Source organism: Myotis lucifugus, unplaced genomic scaffold (assembly GCF_000147115.1).
Source record: "Myotis lucifugus unplaced genomic scaffold, Myoluc2.0 scaffold_91, whole genome shotgun sequence".
Taxonomy (NCBI): Eukaryota; Metazoa; Chordata; class Mammalia; order Chiroptera; family Vespertilionidae; genus Myotis; species Myotis lucifugus.
The window spans coordinates 871727-898206 of NW_005871139.1; the positions used below are offsets into that span (position 1 = coordinate 871727).

Genomic DNA, 26480 nt, shown 5'->3' on the forward strand with positions numbered 1-26480 from the left:
TTTGAGGACCCCTGCTATACAAGCATCAGTGCACAAGGATGATCCCTCCTGCCTCCACCTCTTAACGAGTCTGTGGACTCAGGCAATAAGTGCGATTGGAGTCTTACACTATCTGGGAGGGCAGCGGAGAAGCCTTCTCCGAGGCCAAACAAAATGGTGCTCCAGAAGGTACCCAGGCAGCAGCCACTCCACCCTGCTTCCCTCACTGTCTCCAAGTGCACCACCTTGAAGATGCCCTTGAACTTCACCAGACCTGGAAACAAGAATCCCAATATAGAAAGGTAGTTTCTGAATCCAGGTCTGTTGCTCCAAAGCATTTCTGTCAAATCATAAAAAGACTCTTTACGCTAACTCAGCCATTTAAAGGAAGCATCACATGGTCCCTGAGCTAAAGGTAGGGCATCACCTCACAGAGACAGGACGACAAACACCCAGTCTCGCAGCTGGCCCTGCCGCAGCTCAGAGCAAGCGCGAAGGCACAGCAAGAGTAATGCCTCCAAAGCTATTGGGAGGAAATAGAGAGGATTCTGATGAGATATTTTAAATCTCCCAAAGGGGAAAACTACAGAACTGCTGCCTCCCTTTGAGGCTGCTAAAAGTAGTCTTAGATGGCAGAGATGGACTATTTATTTGGTACATTTAAACAAAAAACTGATCAGAAAAATTGGGGTGGCTGGCATAAGACTTACCCAAATTCTTTGAGTTCCTTTATCTTCATCCTGATTTGTGATTTTTAAATAAAGAGATGAAGGAAGAATGAAAATAAGCATATTAGCAGATGTAACACCTGTAAAATAAGAAAAAAAGTTTGAAGTTGCTACTGTGAAATTTCAGCTTCTTAACTAGCTGTTGCAGAATAAGTGTGAAGTCCTAAAGCCATACCTACGACCCCAAAGATATCCTTCATGGAGGGTATGAAGATCACCAACAAGTTGATAATGACCAAGAGTATGATGGTCACGAAGATGTGACGACACAGATTGAACTTTGTTTTCTTGGCCAGTTCAAATAAAGACGAACGAACCTGTGGGAAAAGAAAACAAAGACTCCCTAAGGGCCTGCACTTGCCAAACTCACGCTCTCAGCAGCAACTGACATTCGTTGCACGGGGATTTGTGAAATGTTCTGTAATTTATAGATAGCACAACAGTTTGGAAAGCAGGGGGGCTTGATTTAAGGTGGAAACGTGTTTTTATTTATAAACTAGAGGCCCGGTGTGCGAAATTCAGGCGGCGGCGGCGGGGGGGAGGGTGCCTTTAGCACAGCCTGCATCCTCTCCAATCCGGGACCCCTTGGGGGATGTCCGACTGCCGGCAGTTGGACAGCCCTCTCACAATCCTGGACCTCTGGCTCCTAATCACTCACCTGCCTGCCTGCCTGGTCACCCCTAACTGCCCCCCCCCGCCAGCCTGGTCACCCCAACTCCCCCCCCCCACTGGCCTAGTTGCCCCTCACTGCCTCCCCTGCCAGCCTAATCGCCCCCAATTGCCTCCCCTGCCAGCCTAATTGCCCCCAATTGCCCCCCATGCCAGCCTGGTCGCCCCTAACAGCCCTGCCCTGCCAGCCTGGTTGTCCCATGCAACCTGCTGTTCAGTCATTTGGTCGTCCCTCACTAACCCCCCTGCTGGCCTGGTTGTAGGCAGCCATCTTGTGAGGGCATGAGGGTTAATTTGCATATTACCTCTTTATTATATAGGATAGACTAGAGGCCCGATGCATGACATTCGTGCAAGAGTAGGCCTTCCTCCGGCCGCCGGCACTGGCTTCCCTCTGACACCTGAGACCCAGGCTTCCCTCCGGCCACCAGCAGGCACCAGGGACCTGGGCTTCCCTCACAGTCTTGGCTTTGTCCACAAGGTCATCCAGAAGGACATCTGGTCTAATTAGCATATTATGTTTTCTTTTTTAAAATGTTTTTTATTGATTTTAGAGAGAGAGGAAGGGAGAGGGATAGAAACATCAATGATGAGAATCTCTGATTGGCTGCCTCCTGCATGCCCCCTACAGGGGATCGAGCCCACAACCCAGGCAGATGCCCTGACCAGGAATCGAACAGTGACCTCCTGGTTCATGAGTCGATGCTCAACCACTGAGCCACGCCGGCCTGGCAATAGTAGATTGTTTTCTTTCAGGGTGAATAATTTCTGTTTTTGTTTTCTCTATGGCTAAGGGTTCTCTCCTGGTCCTTCTACATTCCCTGATTGTGTATGATCGAGATTCAACCATTCTACCTGCATTTCTCTATAAAAAAAAGAGGGACAGATTAAATAGAATTAAGATCCCCTTCCACCAGAGTCTACCCAATATCACTGATCCCACTTTCTTCCTGCAGAATCTCCACAGAGTCTTGGGCTCCTTCCCTGAGGCAGTTTCAATGACACAGGAAAGCTGCCTGCAACAGGCTTTCTCTGGGACGGGCTCCTGAGACAGAAGGAAAGGTGAGACCTCAGCATTTCTCAGGTGACACCGAGGCTTTACTCACCGTGAAAAATAACACCGGCACCGTGAGGATGACGGCCACGATGACAGCCACCCGCACCGTCAGGATGAGGATGTCATCTTTACTCTGGTACTTGTGAAGGAGGTCCGACTGGACGTTTTCTAAAGTGAGGGAAAAGAGGGTAGGGAAAGGAAACAAAGCACATCCCTGAATGACAGCTTTCCTGAACAACAACGAATGTATCCACTGATGGGCAGGGAAAGCAATGATCCGGGCTGTCGGTTAAAACAGTGTATGGAGTTGAGAAGAGAAATGCCTGGTGTGAGGCATTCCTCACCTGTCCATCGTAACTTTAACTAAAGGGAATTTATGCTAATCATGAAAAGAAGCTACACAGAGTGGCTACATTTAATTTATACTAAATTAATCCTAGGAGTAAATTGGGATTAAAAATAGCACAGGTTGCCCTAGCTGGCTTGGCTCAGTGGATAGAGCATCAACCTGCGGACTGAAGGGTCCCAGGTTCGATTCCAGCCAAGGGCACATGCCTGGGTTGTGGGCTCGATCCCTAGTGGGGGCATGCAGGAGGCAGCCAATCAATGATTCTCTCTCATCATGATGTTTCTAACTCTCTCTTTCTCCCTTCCTCTCTGAAATCAATAAAAAAATATATTTTAAAAAATAGCACAGGTTGAAGCACAAAGCTATTCTTTTTAAAATATATTTTATTGATTTTTTACAGAGAGGAAGGATAGAGAAGGATAGAGAGTTAGAAACATCGATGAGAGAGAATCATCGATCAGCTGCCTCCTGCACACCTCCTACTGGGGATGTGCCTGCAATCAAAAGTACATGCCCTTGACCGGAATCGAACCTAGGACCCTTCAGTCCTCAGACCGACGCTCTATCCACTGAGCCACACCAGTGAGGGCAAAGCTATTCTTAATTTAGATTTTCTCCCATTTGGTGCCACATCCAACAATGCAGAATAGTTAGTCCTGCTGAGTGGATAGGTGGACTGCAGACACTCGGAGCATCTTTCAAACTTTCCTTGTACTGCTCAATTTTCAGTGGCCAAGCAGCAGGGGTGCCAATGGGACTTAATCACATCAAGAAATAATTTCTGCTCTGACCGGTTTGTCTCAGTGGATAGAGCATCGGCCTTTGGACTCAAAGGTCCTGGGTTCGAGTCCGGTCAGGGGCATGTACCCTTGGTTGTGGGCACATCCCCAGTGGGGAGTGTGCAGGAGGCAGCTGATCGATGTTTCTCTCTCATTGATGTTTCTAGCTCTCTATCCTTCTCCCTTCCTCTCTGTAAAAAATCAATAAAATATATATTTAAAAAAAAAAGAAATAATTCTTTAAAAAAAAGAAAAGAAAAAATTCTTCTCAGCACTCTCCCTCCAGGGGGCATGCCCAAGTCATTCTCTTACCCCTTTCTTTTTCCCCCCTCTCCTCCCCCCTCCCCCCAGCATGTATCCCCCTAACCTCTAAGGGACCCCACGAGACTTGCAACCAGGCCAGCAATGGGCAGTGGCAACTTGCCCCGGGCTCACCCCCTGAACCTGTCTCCAGGGCCCCTTTTCTCTGACTTCCCAGTGAGCCACGGCAGACCTGCCCAGGCTCTCCTGTTGCTTCTTCTATGCCCTGTTTCACTCTCCTAAGAATATTTTTGCTGTGGTCAATAAATTCTTGCTTGGTTTTCTACAAAGAAACAAAACAAAACAAAAGAAAAACAAGCAAACAAAAGAAATAATTCTTCTCTTCCATGCATGTTTTTCTTATTTTTAAAAAAAGAGAGCGTTTTGCTTATGTACCACCTTGGGCTTTTCTCAACTCCGAACCTCAGGAAATGTTATTTCAAAGACAACCAAAGCTAGCTAGCATGGCAGCCACTGAGAGTGAAAAGTGCTGGCTTCATATCTCCTTTCCAGGGCTTCTCGCTGCACCTCGGATTTCAGTCCCTTTAAAACTTTCTATGTCATCCCTTCACCTCCTTGCAAGGCTCCAACCTCCGGTGAAAAAGTAGGCACTTTATTTTTAATTAATGTGAGGTGTCGTGAGTGTGGCACTCAGCTCTTTCTCCCGTTCAGCATCTGTCTCTGTGTCTCTATTAATGGAATCTGACCCCATTCGCAACAGCAATTAGGAAATTCTCTGATATAGTTTTCACTTTCCTCAGTGCAGGTGGCATGCTTATAAAATGCTCTTCCTTTTAAGGCCAGTATTAGGAGAAAAACATTACAGTGTATTGTTTCGGTAATTATTCTATTGTACAGTCTGCGTGAATATGGAAAGCAGCCAGTGCCATTTGCTTTACGTAGAAGAGACAGCACAATCAATGGACAGATGTGTTGCCTTTTTTAACTATCACATTAAAAGTTGTTTTGATAATGATTTTTACGAATATACTTACAATGACCTACATTTATGTACTGACAGAAGTTACTTACCATAGAATGTCAAGTAGCCAAAAATGGCGGTCAAGAAGTACATAACAAACATGGCAAAAAAGGAGATATTTGAAACCATCTGCATCCTTTTTTGTGATCGACTAAAAACAAAGATAAAAGAATTTGAAAAATTAAAAACCACGTTCCTGAATTTAAAGACCAGTGTTAACACAAAAGTGTTTACAGGAACTTCACTTTCTATCAGGGTAGAACAGATCTGACCAACTGAAATTACCCCAGGCCATTATGCTGGTTTAGAATAACTTCTTTTATACTGAATAGGTATTGAATGAGAGAGAGACCCAGGGAACTAACCATTCCTTGAGTGCTCTTACCCATTCTTTGGAAAGAACATCAAGTTCTCATCTGAAGGGCAGAGAGTATTTTTTTAATACTTGTGTTTGCTATTTTCTCCACAGTGAGCATTCACAGGAAAGAAAGGCAGAGCTGGAACTTGGCCTCAGATGTCCTGATGCTAATGCTGTTCTTAGGTTCCCGTTTTCCCACTGAGTAGCCCCAGAGGTGCACCTAGACGCCTGCGTGTCTCCACAGCACTAAGTACCCGAATGATCACAGAAGGTGATGATGAAGGGCTGTCTTTTAGGTCAGGTTTACTCTGAGAGTTTGAATGCACCTTAAGTTGCTTTAACTGCCTGAATAATTAGTCTACAAGGCTTGCTCTCAATAAGAGACTACCAATACTCATATTTGGCTGTGTCATAACAGGGAGTACGGAAGACAAGAAAAACGGAGATGTACACACGAGAAAATTACAAACTAAAAGCTGGGCTATAAAATTGAAAAGATGCCAAAGACAAATTTAAATACCCTAAATACAGGATCATAAAGTTAGCACTGATATCGGTAAATGTAAATATTTCAAAATTTACCTATATCGATTAAATAGGAAAGAGGCAGAATCATGAGTGAATCCAATGCTAAGTGACATCCACTTTATTTTTGTTTCAAAATGGTATGTTTTGAATATACAAAATAACTATATTGTGTATCTTTTCTGAGCTTAAGACTATGCCACAGTGACTTTTTATATACAGTCTGGTAACGGTAAGCTAAAAAGAGAACCAATGAGGCTATGTATAAGTAGGCCTTTAGTTTTCTCTAGAAGAGCAATCAAAATCGAATCCATGGAATCATCTTAATCATTTAAAATGACCGACAGAATTCTTTTGTCTAGTTTGTGGCCTTAACATTAATTTTTCTCTGCCTGATTTACCAGCCTTTTCCATCTAAATCAACAGGCAAATCGGATATCATGTGTTTAGCAGTTTACAGATATTGAATCTGAAGATCATTATATTCTATCTGCCAAGGAAATATAACATAAAGCAACCCAAATACTTGAACTCTCCTAAGTAATACAGTATTTGAAAAACCAGTTTAACAACAACAAAAAAAAAGCCTACAGAGTGTACCACTTTCTATATTTACATCCAAAATATATTGCAGGTTTCTGGTTTTTCTTCCTCTTTTGTTTTTTCTTTCTTAAAATGCAGAACTTGCTCAAGAATGGCAGAAAGTAAATGTTAAAACTGGGTGATGAATCCGTGGGGTTCATTACATGAGTCTGTTTATTTTAATACAGGACTTGCCTGTTAATGAGGGGTTATAAAATGATCAAGGTAAAAAAAAACACCTCTTACTCTTTAAGCTCACTGTAGATTGGCAGGACTGATGGATGGCAGACAAATGCAAATGCAATAGTAGGTAGAGCATACACGGTCTATTTGAAAGAAAAAAAACATTAAAAAAAGGTATTTTTATCATAAAATTATTCAGCTCGAGTATTTCTGAGCTGTAGTTTTATCTGACAGCTCTTCAGAATCCGTGGATTATTTGGTTATTAGGAGGGCTTTGATATCTAAAATAGGAACAGCTTTCCAACGAGAGTTTATCTAGCTCGAGACATTAGGCACTTGGCTCAGAGAGGTTTGAGACACAGCTCACCTGCAGCGTATTTTACACCCTCCAGACATAGCATAACCCATTTTTACATGGCGCTAACCAGTTACAGTGCGCTTTTCCTACATTATCTCTCGGAGTCCTACAACAGCCCTGAGCAGTGGGCAGGCCACTGCTGTTTTTGACCCCCTCTAGCAGGTCAGGTGACATGCCCAGGACTTCTACCTCTATTTGACTGCTCTTTGCTATATATGTAGGCTGCATCTAAACAGACTTAAAAGGTGGCTTCTAAAAAAGAGAAATAGTTCCACATTCACTACTTTGGCTTCATTCTTAGAGTTAAAAGAGAGGCAGAGAGCGATAGAGAGACAGATCTGTTTTCTTAGATATGACTTTTTAAAACTTTCCAACTCAACATAACTTGTTTTTCTTAAAAAATATATTTTTATTGATTTCAGAGAGGAAGGGAGAGGGAGAGAGAGAGAGACAGAAACATAATTGAAGAGAGAGAATCATTGATTAGCTGCCTCCTGCATGGCCCACACTGGGGATTGAGCCTACAACATGGGCATGTGCCCTGACAGGGAATTGAACCGTGACCTCCTAATTCCTAGTCAATGCTCAACCACTGAGCCATGCCGGCCAGGCTCAACATAACTTCTTATGCAAAAAGAAACTGGAAGCATTTGTCATGCTCTAATTTTGCCTAAGCATTGAACCCACCTCATTCTTAAAAACAAACAAACAAACAAACACAAAAACAACAACAAAAACCCGGTAAGATACAGAATAGAATACTTGTTTTTACATGTGGGGTTGGGTAACTTGCTTGAGGGCTCAAGTCCAAGCCTGATTAGTCCCACAGTCGACTGCTCCCTATACTATTAGCAATATCGCATAGTATGACGGTTTCGTAAGTACCAACTTGTGGTGGCATGTGTATTTCAAATGTGTAAGCTGGGGAAGTTGGAGGCATTTCTTTTAGTCACCACCAGATAGGAAGCAGTGGGCTGAGGATGTTGTCAATCTATTTTTTATAGATCTATAGGAAAGAGCTGAGACAATCATTGAGAAAGACATTTTCACAGAGAATGCTTAACGTTGTCCTACATGTAAACTGGGTTAAGAGGGAGCATGAAGCCCTAGCCGGCTTGGCTCAGTGGATAGAGCGTCAGCCTGTGGACTGAAGGGTCCCAGGTTCAATCCCCAGTAGGGGGCGTGCAGGAGGCAGCCGATCAATAATTCTCATCATTGATGTTTCTATCTCTCTCTCCCTCTCCCTTCCTCTCTGACATAAATAAAAAAAATATATTTTTAAAAAAAGAGGGAGGGGAGGGAAAAAAGAAAAGAAAAGAGGGAGTATGAAATATAATCCTATCTAATAAAAGGGCAATATGCAAATTAACCATCACTCCACCACAAAGATGGCAGTGCCCAGTCCTCTCAGCCGTGCCGGAGTCCCCCAGTCCGGGGGGCGGGGGGGCGTGGCTGCTGAGAGTGGGCAGCATGAGCGGCCTGGCGCAATGCTTGCTTTGTGGCTGGGTCCGGCTTGGGCCAGCCCCCTGGAGCCAGAGCAGACACAGACAGGGATGGGGGGCCGGCCCACAGCCTTCACAGCCGAGTGCAGGCCTGGAGAGGAGATGGCGGGCCTGCCTCCTGTGGAAGCAGCGCGGGTCCCTCCCGCCTCCTGCGGAAGCGGCGCAGCTCCCGTGGGCGCCGGCAGCTCGCTTCCGCCTCCCGTGGAAGCCGCACGGCTCCTGTGGAAGTAGGAAGGTTCCCGGGGTGTGCTGCGGTTCCCCCCAGCTCCTGAGGAAGTGGCAGGCAGCCTACTGTGTGTGATATTGCGTGATGGGCTACTAGTATTTGTATATTTCTCAAAGGTCTCTAAATGGATTGTGGAATTTGGAAGCAGGGGACTGTGTCCTTTTGAGATTGAATACATTTAAAACAGTTTACTTACTACAAGAATAAGAAATATAATGCCATTAATAAAAATGCTCTTTTTTATATTTAAAGGATAAGGAAAACTTACCTTTGAATTGAAGGTAACATATTTTGGCGTACACATGTCAGCATTTGTTGAATTAGCACTTGTTGCATTTAGCCCTGGAACAATGCAGGGAATCTGAAATTTCTTGTAGATAACCTGATATTAAAAAAAATAGAAGAAACAATATAGACTTTATATCAAATAGAGCCAACTAAGGAATAATGGTTACATAGCATTGTACTATGGCAAAACCAAACCAACCATTCCAACCAATACTTACCACTATTAGGAAAAAAACCATACAGCTCAAGGAAAATCCACTAGTATAGCCAAGGTACCCTAAAAAAAGTTTAAAAAAATTAAAATTACTATTTTATCCATAACCTTATTTCTTTCAATGACTTTTTAAAAGATATTGCTTTTAGAGAGAGAGGAAGGGAGGAGGAGGGGGGGAGGGAGAGAGAGCACGTGCGAGAGAGAGAAACATCAATGTGCAAGAGAAATATCAGTCAGTTGCGTCCTGTATGTGCTCTGACTGGGGACTGAACCTGCAACCTGTGAACAGGCAACCTTCCTGTGCACGGGACGGTACTCAACCAACGGAGCCACCCCAGCCAAGGTAATGCATTTTCTCCAGCACAGTTTGGGGTTCAAATGTATATAGACATGCCAATGTGAATGTAAGATTTATTCTTTGATAGTTTTACTTGATTTGGCAAAAATGTGACTTTAAGTAAAAACATTATTATGAGTTTTGATTCCAGTTCTCCCTGACACACTGGAGAACAGCTTCCCAGAATCCAGGGGAAAACAGCCTCCCAAACTTAGTCATGGAATTCTGCTGCTGTACGCTGATGGATACCTATGGCCAAATCCATTCCTCTGTATTATGCACTTGTTGTATACATAATGCTATCAGCCACAATCCTTCTCTTCCCAAATGAGAGGCATGCACAGAGGAGAGGGAGTGATTTCTAGGGATAAACTGAGCATCTGGGGATCTTTACCTTGCTCCCCTTAGAATGTCTGGCAGATCTCCAACCACCGTAACCTCCAGAGAGGCAGAGTCAAGTGGCCTCGGGGGCTGCACTATTCTCATCTCTGGGGGAGAAGGGCCCTTCTCTACTTAAACTGAAAAGACTTATGTGTATATACATACAAAAGCCTAAACACAGACCCAGAAACCAGAACATTAAGTAGTGTGTGTGTGTGTGTGTGTGTGTGTGTGTGTGTGTGTTTAACGTCTACTTATAGATCTTACAGAACAGCTACAGAGGCTGGATATTTTTCATACAAAACAAAACAAAAAAACCATGGTTAGCAATCATTTTGGGAAGAACTTTAAATGTCTGCCTGGAATTAGCCCAGAATGAAAGAAAATGCATTTTAGAAGGTTTGGACTGGCCGGCCGTGCGGCCACATCATTCGATGTGTGAAACTCCCGTAACATCAGACACACTCGTCTCTGATGATAACACACCTAAAGAAGTCAAAACCAAATGGATATGGCCCAGTGGTTGTTTTCCACTTTCGACCTTTCACTTTTCTCTCTCTCTGTAATGAGACAAATAACTGAGGTTGGTTAGACTTTGATCATTTAAGAGTAATTCACTATACTCTGGGGAATAATTAGAAGCAACTTTCGGTCTTGATATTAGATTTTTTAAAAAATCAAATTGTCTAAATAATCAGGAGAATTCCATTTTTTTGACTTTTCTCAGAATAGCCTGTAAGTTTGTGCTACTGGAAATATGCACTGCCTGTTGCCGGCCCCCATAGCTCCCTAGAATGATTGCTTAGGAAGTCACATACTGACCAGTGTTTTGTTTTGCTTTTAAAAGCCTTTTTATTGATTTTAGAGAGAGAGGAAGGGAGAAGGGGGGGAGAGAGGGGGAGAGAGAGAGAGAGAGAGAGAGAGAGAGAGAGAGAGAGAGAGATATCAGACAGTGAAAAATCAATCGGCTGCCTCCTGCACACTTTCTATCAGGGATTGAGCCCACAGCCCAGGCACGTGCCCTGATCAGGAATGGACCTGGCACAGGATGGTGCACAGGATGACATCCAACCAACTGAGCCACAGTTATATCCCATATTAAAGTTGAGACTGGTTCATACTTATAATTTATCATTTCCTTAATTTTTACTGTATAAGTGGAAGTTGAGGGCAAAGTTGCTCGTTTTACTGGGTTTCTGATTTATCTGGGCACTGTAGAGACTACGATAAAAGCAAGATCTTTCCTTACCTAAGTTCTTCAGGAGACACAGAGGGAGAATTATGCTGAAGGTGACAATCACCACCAGGACACGGCCATCCACGTACCAGGCTCTGAAAGACATATCAGCGGGGAAGCCATATTTCCTTAGAAAATGACTTTTTTTCCCCTTAAGAGTAAAATTTCACAATATATTTTTACTAATATTTTAATTGTTATTAAATTTTATCATTATTCATGTTTTATCCAAACACTTTAACGCAACCACTACTCCTTTACTGCTGTCTTTCCCCCATGTGACGGAAGAAGGGATATTGTTTTCTTTTCCTCCTCTATTGGCCAATGTGGCATTCCTTTGAATTATTTATGTGGCTTCAAAGCTGAATGCACACATTGCATTCTGTCAGATTACAACTTGTATCATCAATTATTTAAAGAGAAAGTTCCTTTTTGTTTTGCTTGCCTAATATCCTCGAAAAACAAGTCACCACAGGCTCTCTCCCTTATCTCTTGTATTTGACCTTAAATCCTGATTATAGAACACTAAGGCTATGGCTTCGATGACTCTCCCTTGAAAGAAAACAGAAACTAAGACCCACAAGGACTCTTAAACAAAAGAGTCAAAACGTAACGGCTGTACCAAATGTAGCTGCAACATTTTCCAGGGTTAACTACATCTTTAACGAAGGTGGCTCATGTAAGTTTTGCTTCCAAAATGCTATGTCCCTTCTTTTAAAAAAGGGTCTCAATTTTTTTTGCATGTTCTACATCTGTGTTAAAAAATACTCTGTATCTGTTCCATTTCACAGAAACTAGACATAGATGTTAGGCTCTTAAGAAAATGCAGCATCTACCGTTTTGCAGCCTGACCGATGAATCTGCCTTGGAAATGCTCATATTCAAGGGGTTCTCTCTGCTTCTTTTACTTAGATAACTCCAGAGAAAAGCGTTGAAACAACAAACAGAAAAAACAGCCTGGGGAAAACTTTGTTTCGGCAATTTTCATAAAACAAAAACTTTGGTTAGCTCACATTTCGATTAAAAACATTTTAATTACCTTACAAAAAAAGGGTCTATGACTTACGAAAATGTCTCTTCCTTTCCCATTAGAAACTTTATGGCAGAGGGTAGCTCATTTTTGACTATGAAGAGGTAGCTCAGCATTGCTAGAGGAAAATGAGAACGTTTTAGAAAGAAGATACTGAGGTTCATGTTGCAAGCCGTATAAAAGGTTACCAGCCTGTTCTTAGAGTAACCTTCAGTAAGACACAAAGACAGCGTTAGATACTCTCACAGTTTCCTTGGTTTTAAATAAGTGACTGCTGTCTCCGCTTTACTTTCCATGTTGCGTTTTAGCAATGGGAATGATAACTTCTTGAATTATGTTAAAATTCATGTGACCACCCAACCACCAGAATTAGAAAACATAATAAAGTTCACCTACTTTATTTTTTTAAATATATTTTTATTGATTTCAGAGAGAGGAAAGGTGAGGGAGAGAGAAATATCAAGAGAGAGAGAGAGAGTCATTAATTAGCTGCCTCCTGCATGCACCACACTGGGGATTGAGCCCACAACTTGGACATGTGCCCTGACTAGAAATTAAACCGTGACCTTCTGGCTCATAGGTCGACACTCCACCACTGAGCCACGCCAGCAGGGCCACCTACTTTAAAGTTAAGTATAAAAGCATGTTTGTGTTTGTTTTTACCTCCGGTGTTCTGTAGAGAGGTGGCTCCAAAGATGACAAACTTCCCTGTGGTGCCGAAGACCTGCTCTCCCAGCTTTTCATAAACCATGCAACCTATTTAGACATCATATTTGAGAACACAAGAAATGACAGGGCTCTAAAAGTTAAAACTAGCCAAGATTCATCACACTACTGACTATTCCCCAAGTTATTTCATGTCTTTCTCAAAACCACACAAATGGCCTTCTTGACTTTGCAAGGGTTAAGGACATTCTCGTTATTAAAACAGCCTCGGCCACTGGTTATGCTCATATGCATGCATACAGTCCTATGGTTGATCTCTTACCTCCTCAACCCTCCCCCCCCCGCCCCCCGCCCCCGCCTTCCCTCAGAGGTTGGACAGCCTGATGCTTCTATGACTATTTTTGTTCATCAGTTTATGTTGTTCATTATATTCCACAAATGAGTGAGATCGTGTGATATTTATCTTTCTCTGACTGGCTTATTTCGCTTGGGGGGTGGAGGTGGCTGAGGAGAGGTCAATGGAGGAAAAGGGAGGCTTATGTAATACTTTAAGCAATAAAGAATTTAAATTAAAAAAATAAATAAAAAAAAAAACCTCTTGACATTTTTAAATGTCAGACATGACCACGAATTCTCCTTTCTCAGGTTGGCTACAAAAGCATTGCAATTCAACCATTAGGTCATAAGGCTTATTTCTGACTACCTTAAATAGTCCTTTTACTTTACTGGGGGAATTCCCCACTCGGACGTGTTGTCAGGTCTGGTGAATATCATTAAAATAAAGATTTGATTTAAAAATAAAAATCCTGACAGTTGGGATAAAAGGCTCTTTTTGAATTAATAACCTGAATGTTTAGGTTAACAAAGAACTATCTTAATCATATTCCTTCAATGTCTCATGTATTCTAAATATAATAACAAGTTCAGAGACATGGAATAGTCACACCATCAGAATTCTGATTGTTTGTAAAATTTAGTTCAAAAATAAGCAACTCACCTAAGAGAGCAGCCAAGAGGTCTACCTAAACAATAATTTGGCTCTAGCAAAATTCTAAAGTATTCAACTAGCCTTTCTCAATAAATACTAAGATTCAAAGCCATCCATTTTTTAAAAAGTGTTTCTAATTCTTTATGACAATTCAGCTGACATTTTCAAAACGTTCACAGAAAGTAATATGGGTCAGGCTAAACTAAACTTTTGTTTAATCTCTCATAAGACTGATGTTTAAACCAGATAATGGTTAGATCCTCAATTTATTACAGAATGTTCCAGTTAAATGGAGTCGTCTATATACAATAACAGTCGGGCAATGTAATTTTAGCTAATGCAAAAGTCAAAGTATTACAAACATAACCCATTATCCCAGGAATAGAAAATAAACACTTCAGGTATTACACTGCCCAGAGTCCTTGAAATCTTTTCCTAGCACACTCACTCCCATAGTCCCTCGCGAGTAACATTTTCTCCTTGAAATAGGCACGGAAGAGAATGAAAGCTCTGTTTTCTTTTAGAACTTGGAGGCTATGATATAAAAAACATGGGATCCTTGTTCTGAATTTATAAAGACCCGGGGAAAAACAAAAGCCTTTAAAACGAAGTCATCTTAAACTAGGAAGAAAAAAAAAAGAGGTATAATTGAGGGTTTATTTAAATGACAACACCATTGTGCACTCTTCATGACAATTTAATTTGTAGTTGCTGTATCTATTTCTCTGGGTAAATACTACTATAGGTCTTCCAGTGACTGTCGGCCGAAGTACTCTTTTTCTTTAATAATCAAGTTCCTGAGCAGGAAGAGCATCATTTGTTTACAATTTCATCACCATCAAAATCATTCCTCCTGGCTTTAGCAAAAGTAGACCTATTAGCAGCTTACCTGTTTCCTTTGAACAGATCAACAGAAGGTTTATTGAATATATAGACAGCAGTGTCACCGAAGACAAAAGTACCCTAAAGCAAAAAAAAGAAATCATGTCAGAACTATAAAAGAACATACTCTGACCTTATGTTTTAGAAAGCCAGAGGCTTGTTTATACGGTTAACACTATTTGTAGATGGTATCCGAATTGTGGAATCTATTAGTCATACCTTCTTTAAAATCCTTGATCAAAATGTTCTACCAAATAAAGAACTGCCCATTAGAATCTGAGTAACGAACAGTTCAAATCCTTTACGTAATTCAAAGCCTAAATAGTAATCTGAGATCATTTCAGTTGGGATGACTCTAAAACAACATTATGAAGGAGAGATTTTGCAGTCTATGTGCCCTGCTCCCTCTGAGTAAGGAATGAGGAGGAGTGTGAGGGCTGGGGAGGCTGGGGGAAGGTTTGCTGTGACCCTTAGGTCAGTGACCATGTGACTTTGGGCAACTGGCCCAATTTCTCCCACCCCTAGATCCCTCACCTATAATATAAAGACACAAGCCAAATAATATCTAACATTCTCTTTTCCAATTTTCTATGGCTATTTATGAATCTATACAACGGACCATTGAGATCATTCACTTTCTTTGCACCTGGTTCCTCTTGAAAACATAAGCACCTCTTTTAATAGATGGGAAACATATTGACAATCAAGCACAATGAAAATGCTTTTTTGGATGATGAGCTCCTGTTTTTGTTTTAGTACTTCTGGCTCATTATCCAGTCCTCAAGAAAAAGCACAGTTAAAACAAGGTGGCAGATTACATAGATTATGTCTGTATCATTTGGTTAAAACAGACATCATCATGGAAACTGAAGCCTATTTATTGAAAAGAAAACATTTCCAATCCCCCAGATGAAACCACTCACTCCCTGATGTAGGGAAATACATCCCTAGCATAGTACGTACATGACTGTAATTGATTCTCGGTCTGAGTAAGTAAGGCAATTGTTTTTCTAGCAGGTGCTATTGACAAGTCCTTGGCAAACCTGCAGTTCTCTCAGCGTGGGCTGTCTCCCTCCCAAACCCTCTCACCACCTCTCACACCTGCTGAACCTCTGCCCTTGGGCCCAGCTCGGATGTCACCTCCTTGGGTGCCTTCCCCTGCCCCAGACAGAAAGACTGCTCCCTAGCTCTCTCGGATATCCACTGGGAGTACAAAATGATCAACTGCAGAGTAGGTGGGCTGCCAGAGATGGCCAGAAAGCACAAGAGGAACAGAGCTCAGCAGAAGTAAGACAAACACTGGGAGAAAGAATAGAAACCCCAGCACTTTGGATGGAGGTTAACAAATAAAGGAGAATTTAAATGAAGATCTGGCTGTAAGGAAGTGCCTTCATATATAGACCGAGTTAGGGAAGATCCTTGAACAGGAGGGTGATAAAGAGGGTAAGTCCCTTATTATCTATTCCAGCTGAGGGACACAAGAAACTGAGAGCAAGCATGTTTTATTAACCACTCCAGTAGTTTCGAGATATGTAAGGGAACATGATTTGATATGCTCTGCCAGAGGGTAAGATATAGGAGACAGCTGTGGTATGATTTTTCTTTCATCTTGTAAGATAAACAATATTTATGTGGAAGAAGTAAGCTTCGAGTTCCACTCGGAGTTCACACATGATTTTAGGGGCACTGAACACTAAGTGGCAACTCTGACACGTGCACGTGACAGGCCACCGAAGATTTCTGTGTGGCACAGAACAGCATGGGCTTCCCAGCTGGAGGGAGGATGGAGGCAATTTTAGGATTAGCCACGTGCTACGCTAGAGTGACCACGTACCCTGCTGAGCCAATTCTCCTGGGACTGACCTGGGGAAGAGGGGGGGACTTACCACTGGGCCCCAAGCTAATGAGCAAAGAGTATGACCTTGTAGGAGCTTTGTGCCTAGCAGAAGGGATAATTACCAAAATCTACATAATGATTAACCAAAGGCCCTACACCCGGGCAAATGGGTTACTTATTAGCAAAAGAAATATTCTAAGGAAACTTCTTGGAAACTGCTCTTGGTCTCTTTTAACACATTCTATTCGGTTGAATCTCTTTGTAGATGATGCTCAGCTGGCCTGTGGCCCTTGGCAAGAGATAAAGAATTTTTTCATAAACTCTTATTGTTGCCGAAACCGGTTTGGCTCAGTGGATAGAGCGTCGGCCTGCGGACTGAAAGGTCCCAGGTTCGATCCCGGTCAAGGGCATGTACCTGGGTTGTGGGCACATCCCCAGTAGGAGATGTGCAGGAGGCAGCTGATCGATGTTTCTCTCTCATCGATGTTTCTAACTCTCTATCTCTCTCCCTTCCTCTCTGTAAAAAATCAATAAAATATATTTTAAAAAAAACACAAAACTCTTATTGTTTCTTTTTCTTTTTTTTTTTTTAATGGGAGACGGGTGTGTGTTTTTTATCTGCACCCAAGGATAAGTTTTTCATTGATTACAGACAGAGAGGAAGAGACGGGGGAGAGAGAGAAACATCAATCCATTGCCTCACACACGAGCCCCAACCAGGGACTGAACCCTCAACTTGGGCATATGCTGACTGGGAATCAAACCCGAAACCCTTCAGTGTGGGGGACGACATGCTAACCACCGAGGCATACCGGCCAAGGCGCTTCTTTTTCCTTTTCAGGTAAGGGAAGTGTTGATCAGGGAAGATTTTAGCAGGGATTTTATCCTCTTCCCCACACTTAACAGCAGAATGAAGTCCTCCCACAGTGATGAGAACTCCCTGATCATGTGCTTAAGAGACATAACCTTGCACCCCAGACAAGAGCACCTGCACAGAGTAGGATAGCCTTTGCCTTTGGCCACCCAGTCTCTGAGGACGCTCCTCTCATCTCTCCCAAAATACAGATCTTCCCTCCAAAGACTAAAAGTGAATAAGAACAAAAATATTTTCCTATCAGTTCACCCCTGCAGATCCAAATTCTATATGTAAGATTCTAAGACTGCTTAGGCTATAATAGATTCTAGCATTAATGGGATTAAATTTTTAAAAAGTAGACTCTTAGAAAGGACCAATACATTGTCTAATGGGCTATAATAGATCCGAGAAAAGTTTGAGGATCCGGTCAGAGATGTCAGAGACACAGAAATTGTGACATCTAAACACAAGTAACCTCAGAGACACAGACAACTGGAGGGTGGTTACCAGAGGGAAAGTGGGGTGAGGGAGGGTGAAGGGGGTCAAATATATTGTGAGGGAGGGAGACCAGACTTTGGGTGGTGAGCACACAATGCAATAAACAAATGAAGTATTACAGAATTGTACCCCTGACACCTATATAATTTTATTAACCAATGTCACCCATATAAATTAAAACACACACACACACACACACACACACACACACACACAGGCCTCGCTATAAAATGAGATCATATGACGTACTCCCGCCCTGGCAGCAGAGCCCCTGGAAGAGGTGGAGGTGAAGATACAGTCACCCTTGTGGATCCAGAAATAGCTCGGATGGGGCTGCCACGCAGGTGAGTGCTTTCAACTCTTCCAGGACCCACTCCTCTCAAAATACAGAACCCTTCCCGGCCTCCCCAGCACGCCTCTCCCTGTCCTCTCCCTGCCAGTGATGGGCAGAGTGTGTGTGTGAATGACGTCAGGATCTTGTTACAATGAAGATTCTGACTGAGTAGGTCTGGGGTGGGACCTGAGATTCTGCATTTCTAACAGGCTCCCAGGTGATGCCGGTCATGCTGGTCCACGGGCCCCTCTTGGAGCAGCAGGGCTTTAAGCTGAGCTTCGACCCTGTGGTATATACATCTCAGTGTTTCTGATTCTCACAACCACTGAAGTAGGGCTAAACCGCCCGCCACACTGTCTGCAGTGGGTGCCACGCTCGCATTACAGCGCGATTACCTGTAACGTGGGCCCACGGCTGCGCAGCTGAGACTGCACTTAGAGCTGAATTATTATCATTCCCTGAGTCACTGACCTGCCCTCAGTGTGAAAGCGAGGTCTTATCTACTTCCTTTGGTTGACTTCCTCGGGGCACTAGGGCCCTGAGGTATATATTCACCAAGGTACATGCTTTCCACCCCCTCCTGTCTGCCTCATCCCAGCCCGTTCCTTTCCCGGGGCTCTCGAGGCCAGAGAGCCAGTGAGGCCAAAGGCCTGGCGTAACCTCAGTCCCCAGTCCTGGGAGGCTCCGAGGAGCAGAGAGCTGGGCCCTCTGATGGGGGTGGCATTGGCCTCTCCCACATACCCAGCAGGCTGGAGTCTTTTGCTGCTGCCTCCCCCATGCCTACTCCCATGGCAAGGCCCTGGGACCCAGGGCACCAGGCCAAAGAGTCTTCTTTTTGTCCTTCATGGCCTCGGGCAAGTTTTTCATAGTCTTAATAGTATCTGGCTTTGTGCTCAGAAATAAAACACATGTTCACCAAGGTATATATTTCTTAGTTTCAACTCCACTCCGCTCCTCCACCAGCCATGTCTCTATCGTTCCAAAAGGGATATGAGGCTCAGCGCACGATATAATTCTTCCTCTTCTAAACCTGGTCAAAGGTATGAAACTGTTACCATCCTCAATCCAGTGAGCAGAAAGTCCGCATACAAACCCCCTGCACTGGAGGAAAAGTGATCTTTATCGCCAGTCCTGCCTTCATCCATCAGCATCTCCCACCATCTTCAGGCCCTCACTCCAAAACTCAAGGACATAGATGCCAGTTGAGGCAAAATATCTACACGAAAATGTAAAACTTCGGTACAAGGAAACATATTGTTTACTGGCCAACCATCCTCCAGTCCTCCCCCTGCTGTGACCTCTCTCTCCCTCAGTCCCTTCTACCTCTTACCTTTCTTCTACATTTCCAAACTGTTTCCCCCTCCTGCACGTTTTCATTCATCTTTTATTGCCACTAGCTCCCCCTGGTCTCCCATTCCACCTCCGATTCTTCCCAAGGGAAACGTCTGTATGAAGTAAAGATTTAAAAGCACTGCTGAGCGGTGCACAGTGCTGGCTGGGGAAGAAGGGAGCTCTGGGCGTCCTGGAGAACCCAACTGAGAATGGTCAGATGTGGGGGTTTCCCGGGCTAGTGTGCTGGTCAGCCAGTGGGAAAGGAAAGTTAGCAGGTGGGAAAGAGAGGGCTGTAAGTGAGGGACCGTGCCATCTGAGCCGAGCAGGGAAGGAAACAGACATTCAGGGACAGAGACGGTGCGAGTATGCAAGGCTGGGTGCTAGGAGCAGACGAGGTTGTGGTCAGAAGTCGGGTCATTGCAGAGGTGGTGGTGCAGCGTGGTTCCTGGCCCAGGGAAGCCAGGAAGCTGGGAAGCTTAAGTGGAGAGGAAAGAGGACACAGAGGAAGAATGGCTTATTTCTTGAGAGCTCAAGTGGAAGGAGATAAGGTGTCCTGGGTCCCTAATTCATGTGAAAGTTTATTTTGAAAATTTCAAAAATTATCTTTGACATACAAATGCATTTCCTGGAGCTTTAGTTTAGTTAATGGGAATTCAATATAATCAATAAAACATTTTCTTGATCTTTACTAAAATTAAATATCGGGGTATTTGTTATGTTAGGTCCATGCTAAGCACGTGTTAAAAACATGTCACTTAGGAGTAGTGCAATTGCTATCTATTTTACATATAAGAAAGTTGAAGTTCAGAGAGGTTAAATATTTTGTCTAAAGTCACAGAGCATCAGAGCCCTCAGGCCTGGGAATCGGACTCCAAAGTCCTTATCACCATCACGCTATGCTGTCTGCCCAAGGCAATGTGCAGAAAATGTGGAGGAATGAGAACAGAAGACAAAAACTTAGCTTAAAATACATCAAACTATTAACAGAGCTCAAATTTGAACAGTGACACTTTGGATGGTTTCTTTATACTTTTTAAATTAATTTCATGCATTTTCAAAAAAGTCTTTAATGATTATCTTACATTTACAATACAAGTATTGAAACAAAAAATATAAATAGCCTTTCAAATATTATTATTCCAAATCCTTTTGGGGCAGGTGGTTAAATCCCAAGCTCATTAATATAGCCCCTATTTCATTTAAAGAGCTCACAAAATACAAAAAGAAGCAGAAACATTTAATCATTCAGTCCTGAAGTGGACATCTTAGTCATTAAATTCTGACTAAATTTCAACATTCTGAGGGTCAGAGGCCCAGCACCCTGGGATCTGATAGCATGTGACTGTTTGTAATATTTACCAACTGAACTAAGGAAGGAAAAGGATGGTTTTAAAGGTTGGACAGGGAACAGGTGGTGGTCAATTATTTGTATAATTCATTCTATGTGTTTCCTTGTAGGTAAATCTAAATTCTTTGGTGCAAGTCTCACTGTTGGTTAGATATTTTATTTTGTCTAGAGAAAGAAATATGTATCACTGATGACCAAATCAAATAATATCTAACAGATTTATTCCTAAAAAGAAATAAGTATTTAAAAGAGGTATGCAGATGGAAATATAATTTGTCAGTTTAGTTGACACTTTGTGAGGTTAAACAAGTTAGGAGGAGGCCTGAGTTTAAATGAGGAAGTTATACCGATAAGGAAGTCATATGCCCACACCACTTCCTGTTTTGCCTATAGTATTTGGTAGAGCTGCAGGTTTGTGGGCGCTCCATTTATAACTCTTGGCGTGCCCTTCCTCTTCTTCCATTCCCAAGAATAACCAGTTTCCCTTCTCCTCAAACCTAGAACCTTTCCATCATTTTAAAATGATGCCCCCTTTATCATACTGTAAACATGTACCTCTTCAGTGACAGAAAAAGTCCATGTGGGATTTTTGCACATGCGTGTGCAGATAACACACTCTTACCTCTCTGGGGCCGAGAGAATTGACTTCTTAGACGCATCTTAGATGATTCACCAACTAAGCACAACTGCTCAATTTTAAAAAACAATGGGTGGGACTCATCTGCTACGATTGTTAACTCTTCCTGTTTACAAAACAGGCACTCATTATTACACAGTACTCATCATTAAATAAAGGAAGGTGCTATACTTGGTGAGTATTTTGGACTTTCACTCCATTAGGAATGATGGGTTTGGGGCTTCATTCATACTTTCCTACTGTTTCCATGGTAACAGTGCACATTTAAGGAGAGATGGGAGAGTTAAGAGGAAGACTCCATGGGTTTGTTCCCTAGAAATGATCTGTGTCCCTTCCCTTTCCCACCACCAGTTAGTGTCCTCCAGGGCAAAGTACTTAGCCTCTATGAATCTTACTTTATCTACAAAATGAGAATGATAAATAGGATCGTTATAAAGATCCCATGAAACAGTGTGTACTTTATAACTATCTTTTAAAATATATATATTTAAAAAATAAAAGCCATTCTCAGCTAGCAAGTCATACAAAAAGAGGCTGCAGGTGGCTTTGGCCTGTAGGCTGTCGTTGGCCGATACAGATGTAGATCAGTGATACCGTGTGTCTGATGTAAGGTGAAGCCTGTGGCCATAGAGCAAAGCAAAACTAACTGGCCCTCACAGGGCCAGTTTTCCCAATCTACTAAACCAACTACCACGCCGGGAGTAATAAAGTTCAAGTTAACCTTGAAAATCCAAACTTCTACACTCTACTGACCTACTGTGCTGATCCACACCTGTCCTACTATAACCCAGAACATTGAACGGAAAAGGCATCCTATGCATCATGGAGGTGAATAATCCTATTAAAAACTTAGTATAGTTAAGTTGCTTCTTGCAAGCTAAGAAAAACGCAGTGCTCCAAAATGTACCGGATGCAACTCAACACCGATAGGACTGAGCTCCGTGTACACTCTCTTGCGCATGTGCGCGCAGATACACACCCCTACCTCGCTGGGGCCAAGAGAATTGACTTCTTGGAACCCCTTATCAGACACATCTTAGATGACTCACCAACTAAACCAAGCTGCTCAATTTTTAAAAACAATGAGTGGGACTCACCGCCTATGATTGCCAACTCTTTCTGTTTACAAAATAGGCACTCATTTTGTGTAGCACAACGCTCACCACTTTCTCATTTCCCTATTTCTGAAAAGCTTCTTATTCCAGGGCATTTCAATAGAGTTCAGTGGCACTGTCACTGTCCTTTTTACATGTATTTCAATGTTGGCAAGCCTGAATGTGCCATTTCTCCCCTTCCAGTATTATTATTCCCAAACAAGAGACTCTGATGCCCATGATTTTTGCTGCCAGCTGAAGGACAATTTTCTCTTCAGATCATTTCTAGGGAGCAGTGACTATAACTCAAAGAATTTTAAAAACAAGTAACTGATTGACAAGGCAGAAGATGAATGCAACCAACCCATGGACCTCCTAGGGTCATCCGGAAGAGCAGGGTTTCCTTACTGACTTCCTCTTTTGCCCCGTTTTTAAGACAATTTGGTCTTTCCTTGGGAGGCAAAGAACTTCTGGCTTAGGAATGCACAGAAAAGACAATGTAACATTTACAGGGAATAACTTGAGAAATATCACCCAGACCATCTTTGTTACGTTAAGAGCAAAATTATCTACTTGGTGGGTGTGATTCTAACTTTCTGAGCAATCATAGCTCAGGACTATGGTAGAGCATTTACAAAGGTACTTCAATTTCACTCCAGTTTAGTAGAATTTGCTGAAAAAGGTTTAGAGACCTTAGAAAGCTATGTTGACACAGAACACAAACCTCCTGATAATGAGAAGCCCATTTCTGCAACACAACAGTAATGATCAAATACCTATAATAAATGAACAGCACTTAGAGCTATATATCGATGAGTCTATAGTTCCAATTCCATTTCTGTCTATCCCTTGTGTAGTCCCAATTGTAAAACACTGAATTTAAAGCATAAAGGCACCTGACAGTCTGGTCTTAATTTATAGAGACCCTTATTTTTTAGGTTTACCCTTACTGGCATGGCTATTCACTGGCTTGTTTTGTAAACACTGTAATTATAGACAACACGATGTTGCATATTTTTGGTGGTAGGATAATGATAAGTGGTCCACAAAGGTAAATATTTCGAGAGAGACAGGGACAGAGAGACAGAATGAATTCACCTACAATCGAAGCAAACAATCAGCAAAGCGAAGGTAATTGCTGTAAACTGACAATGACAACTAGTATCCTTTTTGCAAATAGCAATTTAACAACAAATGCCCTTTTAGCAACGCAATACTAATCTTGAACAGTATTTCTTAACAGAAATACTCTGAACTATTTTGAATTTTCAGATGAAGGAGGCATTCCCAGGAGAGTAACCACAATAACCTTGTGATTATTTTCATTACATCTCCACAGCCTACTTAAAATTTGAGGATGAACTAAACCTTTCAGTTATTTTTGTTTCTTCTGATAAGTTTGCAACAACGATGAGAGCCACTGGTTTGCCCCAAAGCCTTGTTTTCCGTGTTTGCAAAGTCGAATTCTTACTTATTCATTCATTCGTTTATGTCAGTGAAACATTCTTGAGAATCAGCTACATGGCAAGCACTGTTCTAGATCTTGTTGTGGGGGAGAGGATTGAATTCAACAAGGAAGAATTAGACATTAATCCTGCCTTTGTAGGGCTCACAATTTAATAGGGAAGGTTAACTATATACCTAAATAACGACTTTCATCTGGAAGAATCAGAGAAACATTTTTGGAGATGGCCCCTGACGTGGGCCTTACAGGACCATCAGGATGCACCATGGGACTGCACATCCCCACGGCATGGGAATGGGGAGGTGGAGAGGCCGAGCTGAGAGGCACGGTGCAGGCGGCCCCTACGGAAAAGAGGGAGGTCAAGTGTGGCTGATGCAGAGGCAGTCTGAAGGGAGGTAAGGTTGAAAATATAGTTTAGGCCCTAACCGGTTTGGCTCAGTGGATAGAGGTCCCAGGTTCGATTCCGGACAAGGGCATGTACCTTGGTTGCGGGCACATCCCCAGTAGGGGGTGTGTAGGAGGCAGCTGATAGATGTTTCTCTCTCATCGATGTTTCTAACTCTCTATCCCTCTCCCTTCCTCTCTGTAAAAAAATCAATAAAATATATATTTTTTTAAAAAAGAAAATATAGTTTAGACAGGTCGTACAGCACCCATTTCTCATTCTAGCTCTCATGCATGGTCTAAATATCTACACTGAAAATATTTTTCTTCTCAAGTTTTCTGTAGGTAAGAGGAAAAGGAAAATGTTGCACTCGTTTTATGTTCCCTAAAATACAGCTGGTTTTATGTTCTCTAAAAAACAGCTGTTTTCAATAGTTCTTTCCCTAACAGCACAAAGTGAAAAAGGTAATTTAAAGACTATAAACTTTCCACTCCCAGTCCATCCCCAGACCCCGAATCACTATCCAGAATCACTGTCAACAGTTTTCTTGGGTTCTCTACCCAGATAGTCTGCAATTTATGCATATGTACACTATCTCACCCCATGCTCACTTCACCCAACATTCCGTTTGTTTTCACATCATCATATTCCTGGGAAATGTTTTCCATATCAGTATAGACAAATCTATTTTACTCTTTTTTAAAAAATATATTTATTGATTTTTTACAGAGAGGAAGGGAGAGGGATAGAGAGTTAGTAACGTCGATGAGAGGGAAGCATCGATCAGCTGCCTCCTGCACACCCACTACTGGGGATGAGCCTGCAACCAAGGTACATGCCCTTGACCGGAATCGAACCAGGGACCCTTCAGTCCCCGGGCCGATCATCTATCCAGTGAGCCAAACCAGCTAGGGCTATTTTACTCTTTTAAAATATCCTAGTTTATGGAACTACTATGCTTATTAGATCAATTCCCTAATAATAAATTTGGCTTTATTTGACTTTGGTGTTACTTGGTTTTTAATTCTTAAATACAAAAAGTTTAGTTAAATCCTTGGAAGAAATTAAATCCAAGGGCTCCTGAAGTCAGTGGGAAATCTTAAATAGCACATGAGGCAAAGTCAGGCACAGCTATGACACATAGGAAGCAGTTCAGAAGGTTCATGGGTTTTGCAATATACGTTAGGCATATACATTACTTGCCATGATCCGGCATGTGACCACTATCCTCCTCCCCCCGCTCTCCCCCCCGCTCCTTGTCTACAATGTGGTATACTCGATATTGTAAAACTCATTACAATAAAGGTGATGGTTCGTGGTGGAACAGGAGTAAAATAATTCAGGAATACTGACTGATTCTACAAGGTGATTTAAAAGCGAAAGTATCAACTTGCAAGTTTCCACTGATAAGAATAAAATTCCCCTCGGGATGTACATAAATAATGTAAGTTTGGTTTCTGAAGAAGGCATCACTAAAAGTAGTGTCTTAGATCACACAGGTTCTAGAGTCTGGGTGGAATCCTGGATCCCATCCTTTCTAAGTCATTATCAAGCCTCAGTTACTTCACCTGTAAAATGGCACTGATATTTATAGTGCTGTTGGTGGAGACCAAATGAGATAACATGGCATATGTGGGGTGGGGCAAAAGTAGGTTTACAGCTGTTCCTATGGAAAATAATACAATAATTAATAAATTATCTATTCGTATAAAAACCCTGGGTGTAACACGTCACGTCTGAAGCTCTACCAACCAGAAGGAAGTCAGTCCTGCAGGGGCTGTCTTGGAAATGGCTGTGCCCTCCCCGAGCTGTTTCCCGTGAGGGCAAGGTTTCAGGCAGGAACCTGCCCTCGGAGCATGGACTGAGTCCTGGGTCCTCTTAGCAACAGCTGCGCCCTCCCCGAGCGAGCTGTTTCTGGTAAGGGCAAGGTTTGAGGCAGGAACTGGCTTTCGGAGCATGGAGGCACTGAGTCCTGGGTTGCATTGCCAAGGGCTGCGCCCTCCCCGAGTTGTTTCCTGGGAGGGCGAGGTTTGAGGCAGGAACCGGCCCTTGGAGCGTGGAGGCATATCTTTATAAAGTTTTAATACATTATAT

The 26480-nt window shown here is 42.6% G+C and overlaps 1 protein-coding gene across 1 annotated transcript in view; it reads right to left on the minus strand.

The window, feature by feature from the left end:
• The window catches only part of SLC38A1 (solute carrier family 38 member 1), a 69619-nt gene that overhangs the window by 2359 nt on the left and 40780 nt on the right, over nt 1–26480 (minus strand). The window contains exons 6-16 of the mRNA XM_014458165.2: nt 14608–14681; nt 12728–12820; nt 12101–12182; nt 11047–11129; nt 9084–9142; nt 8846–8959; nt 6555–6634; nt 4894–4994; nt 2483–2601; nt 883–1024; nt 690–787 (exon numbers count right to left, since the gene is read on the minus strand). Coding sequence (XP_014313651.1) covers nt 690–787; nt 883–1024; nt 2483–2601; nt 4894–4994; nt 6555–6634; nt 8846–8959; nt 9084–9142; nt 11047–11129; nt 12101–12182; nt 12728–12820; nt 14608–14681 — 1045 coding nt within the window. The remainder of the gene's footprint in view (nt 1–689; nt 788–882; nt 1025–2482; nt 2602–4893; nt 4995–6554; nt 6635–8845; nt 8960–9083; nt 9143–11046; nt 11130–12100; nt 12183–12727; nt 12821–14607; nt 14682–26480) is intronic.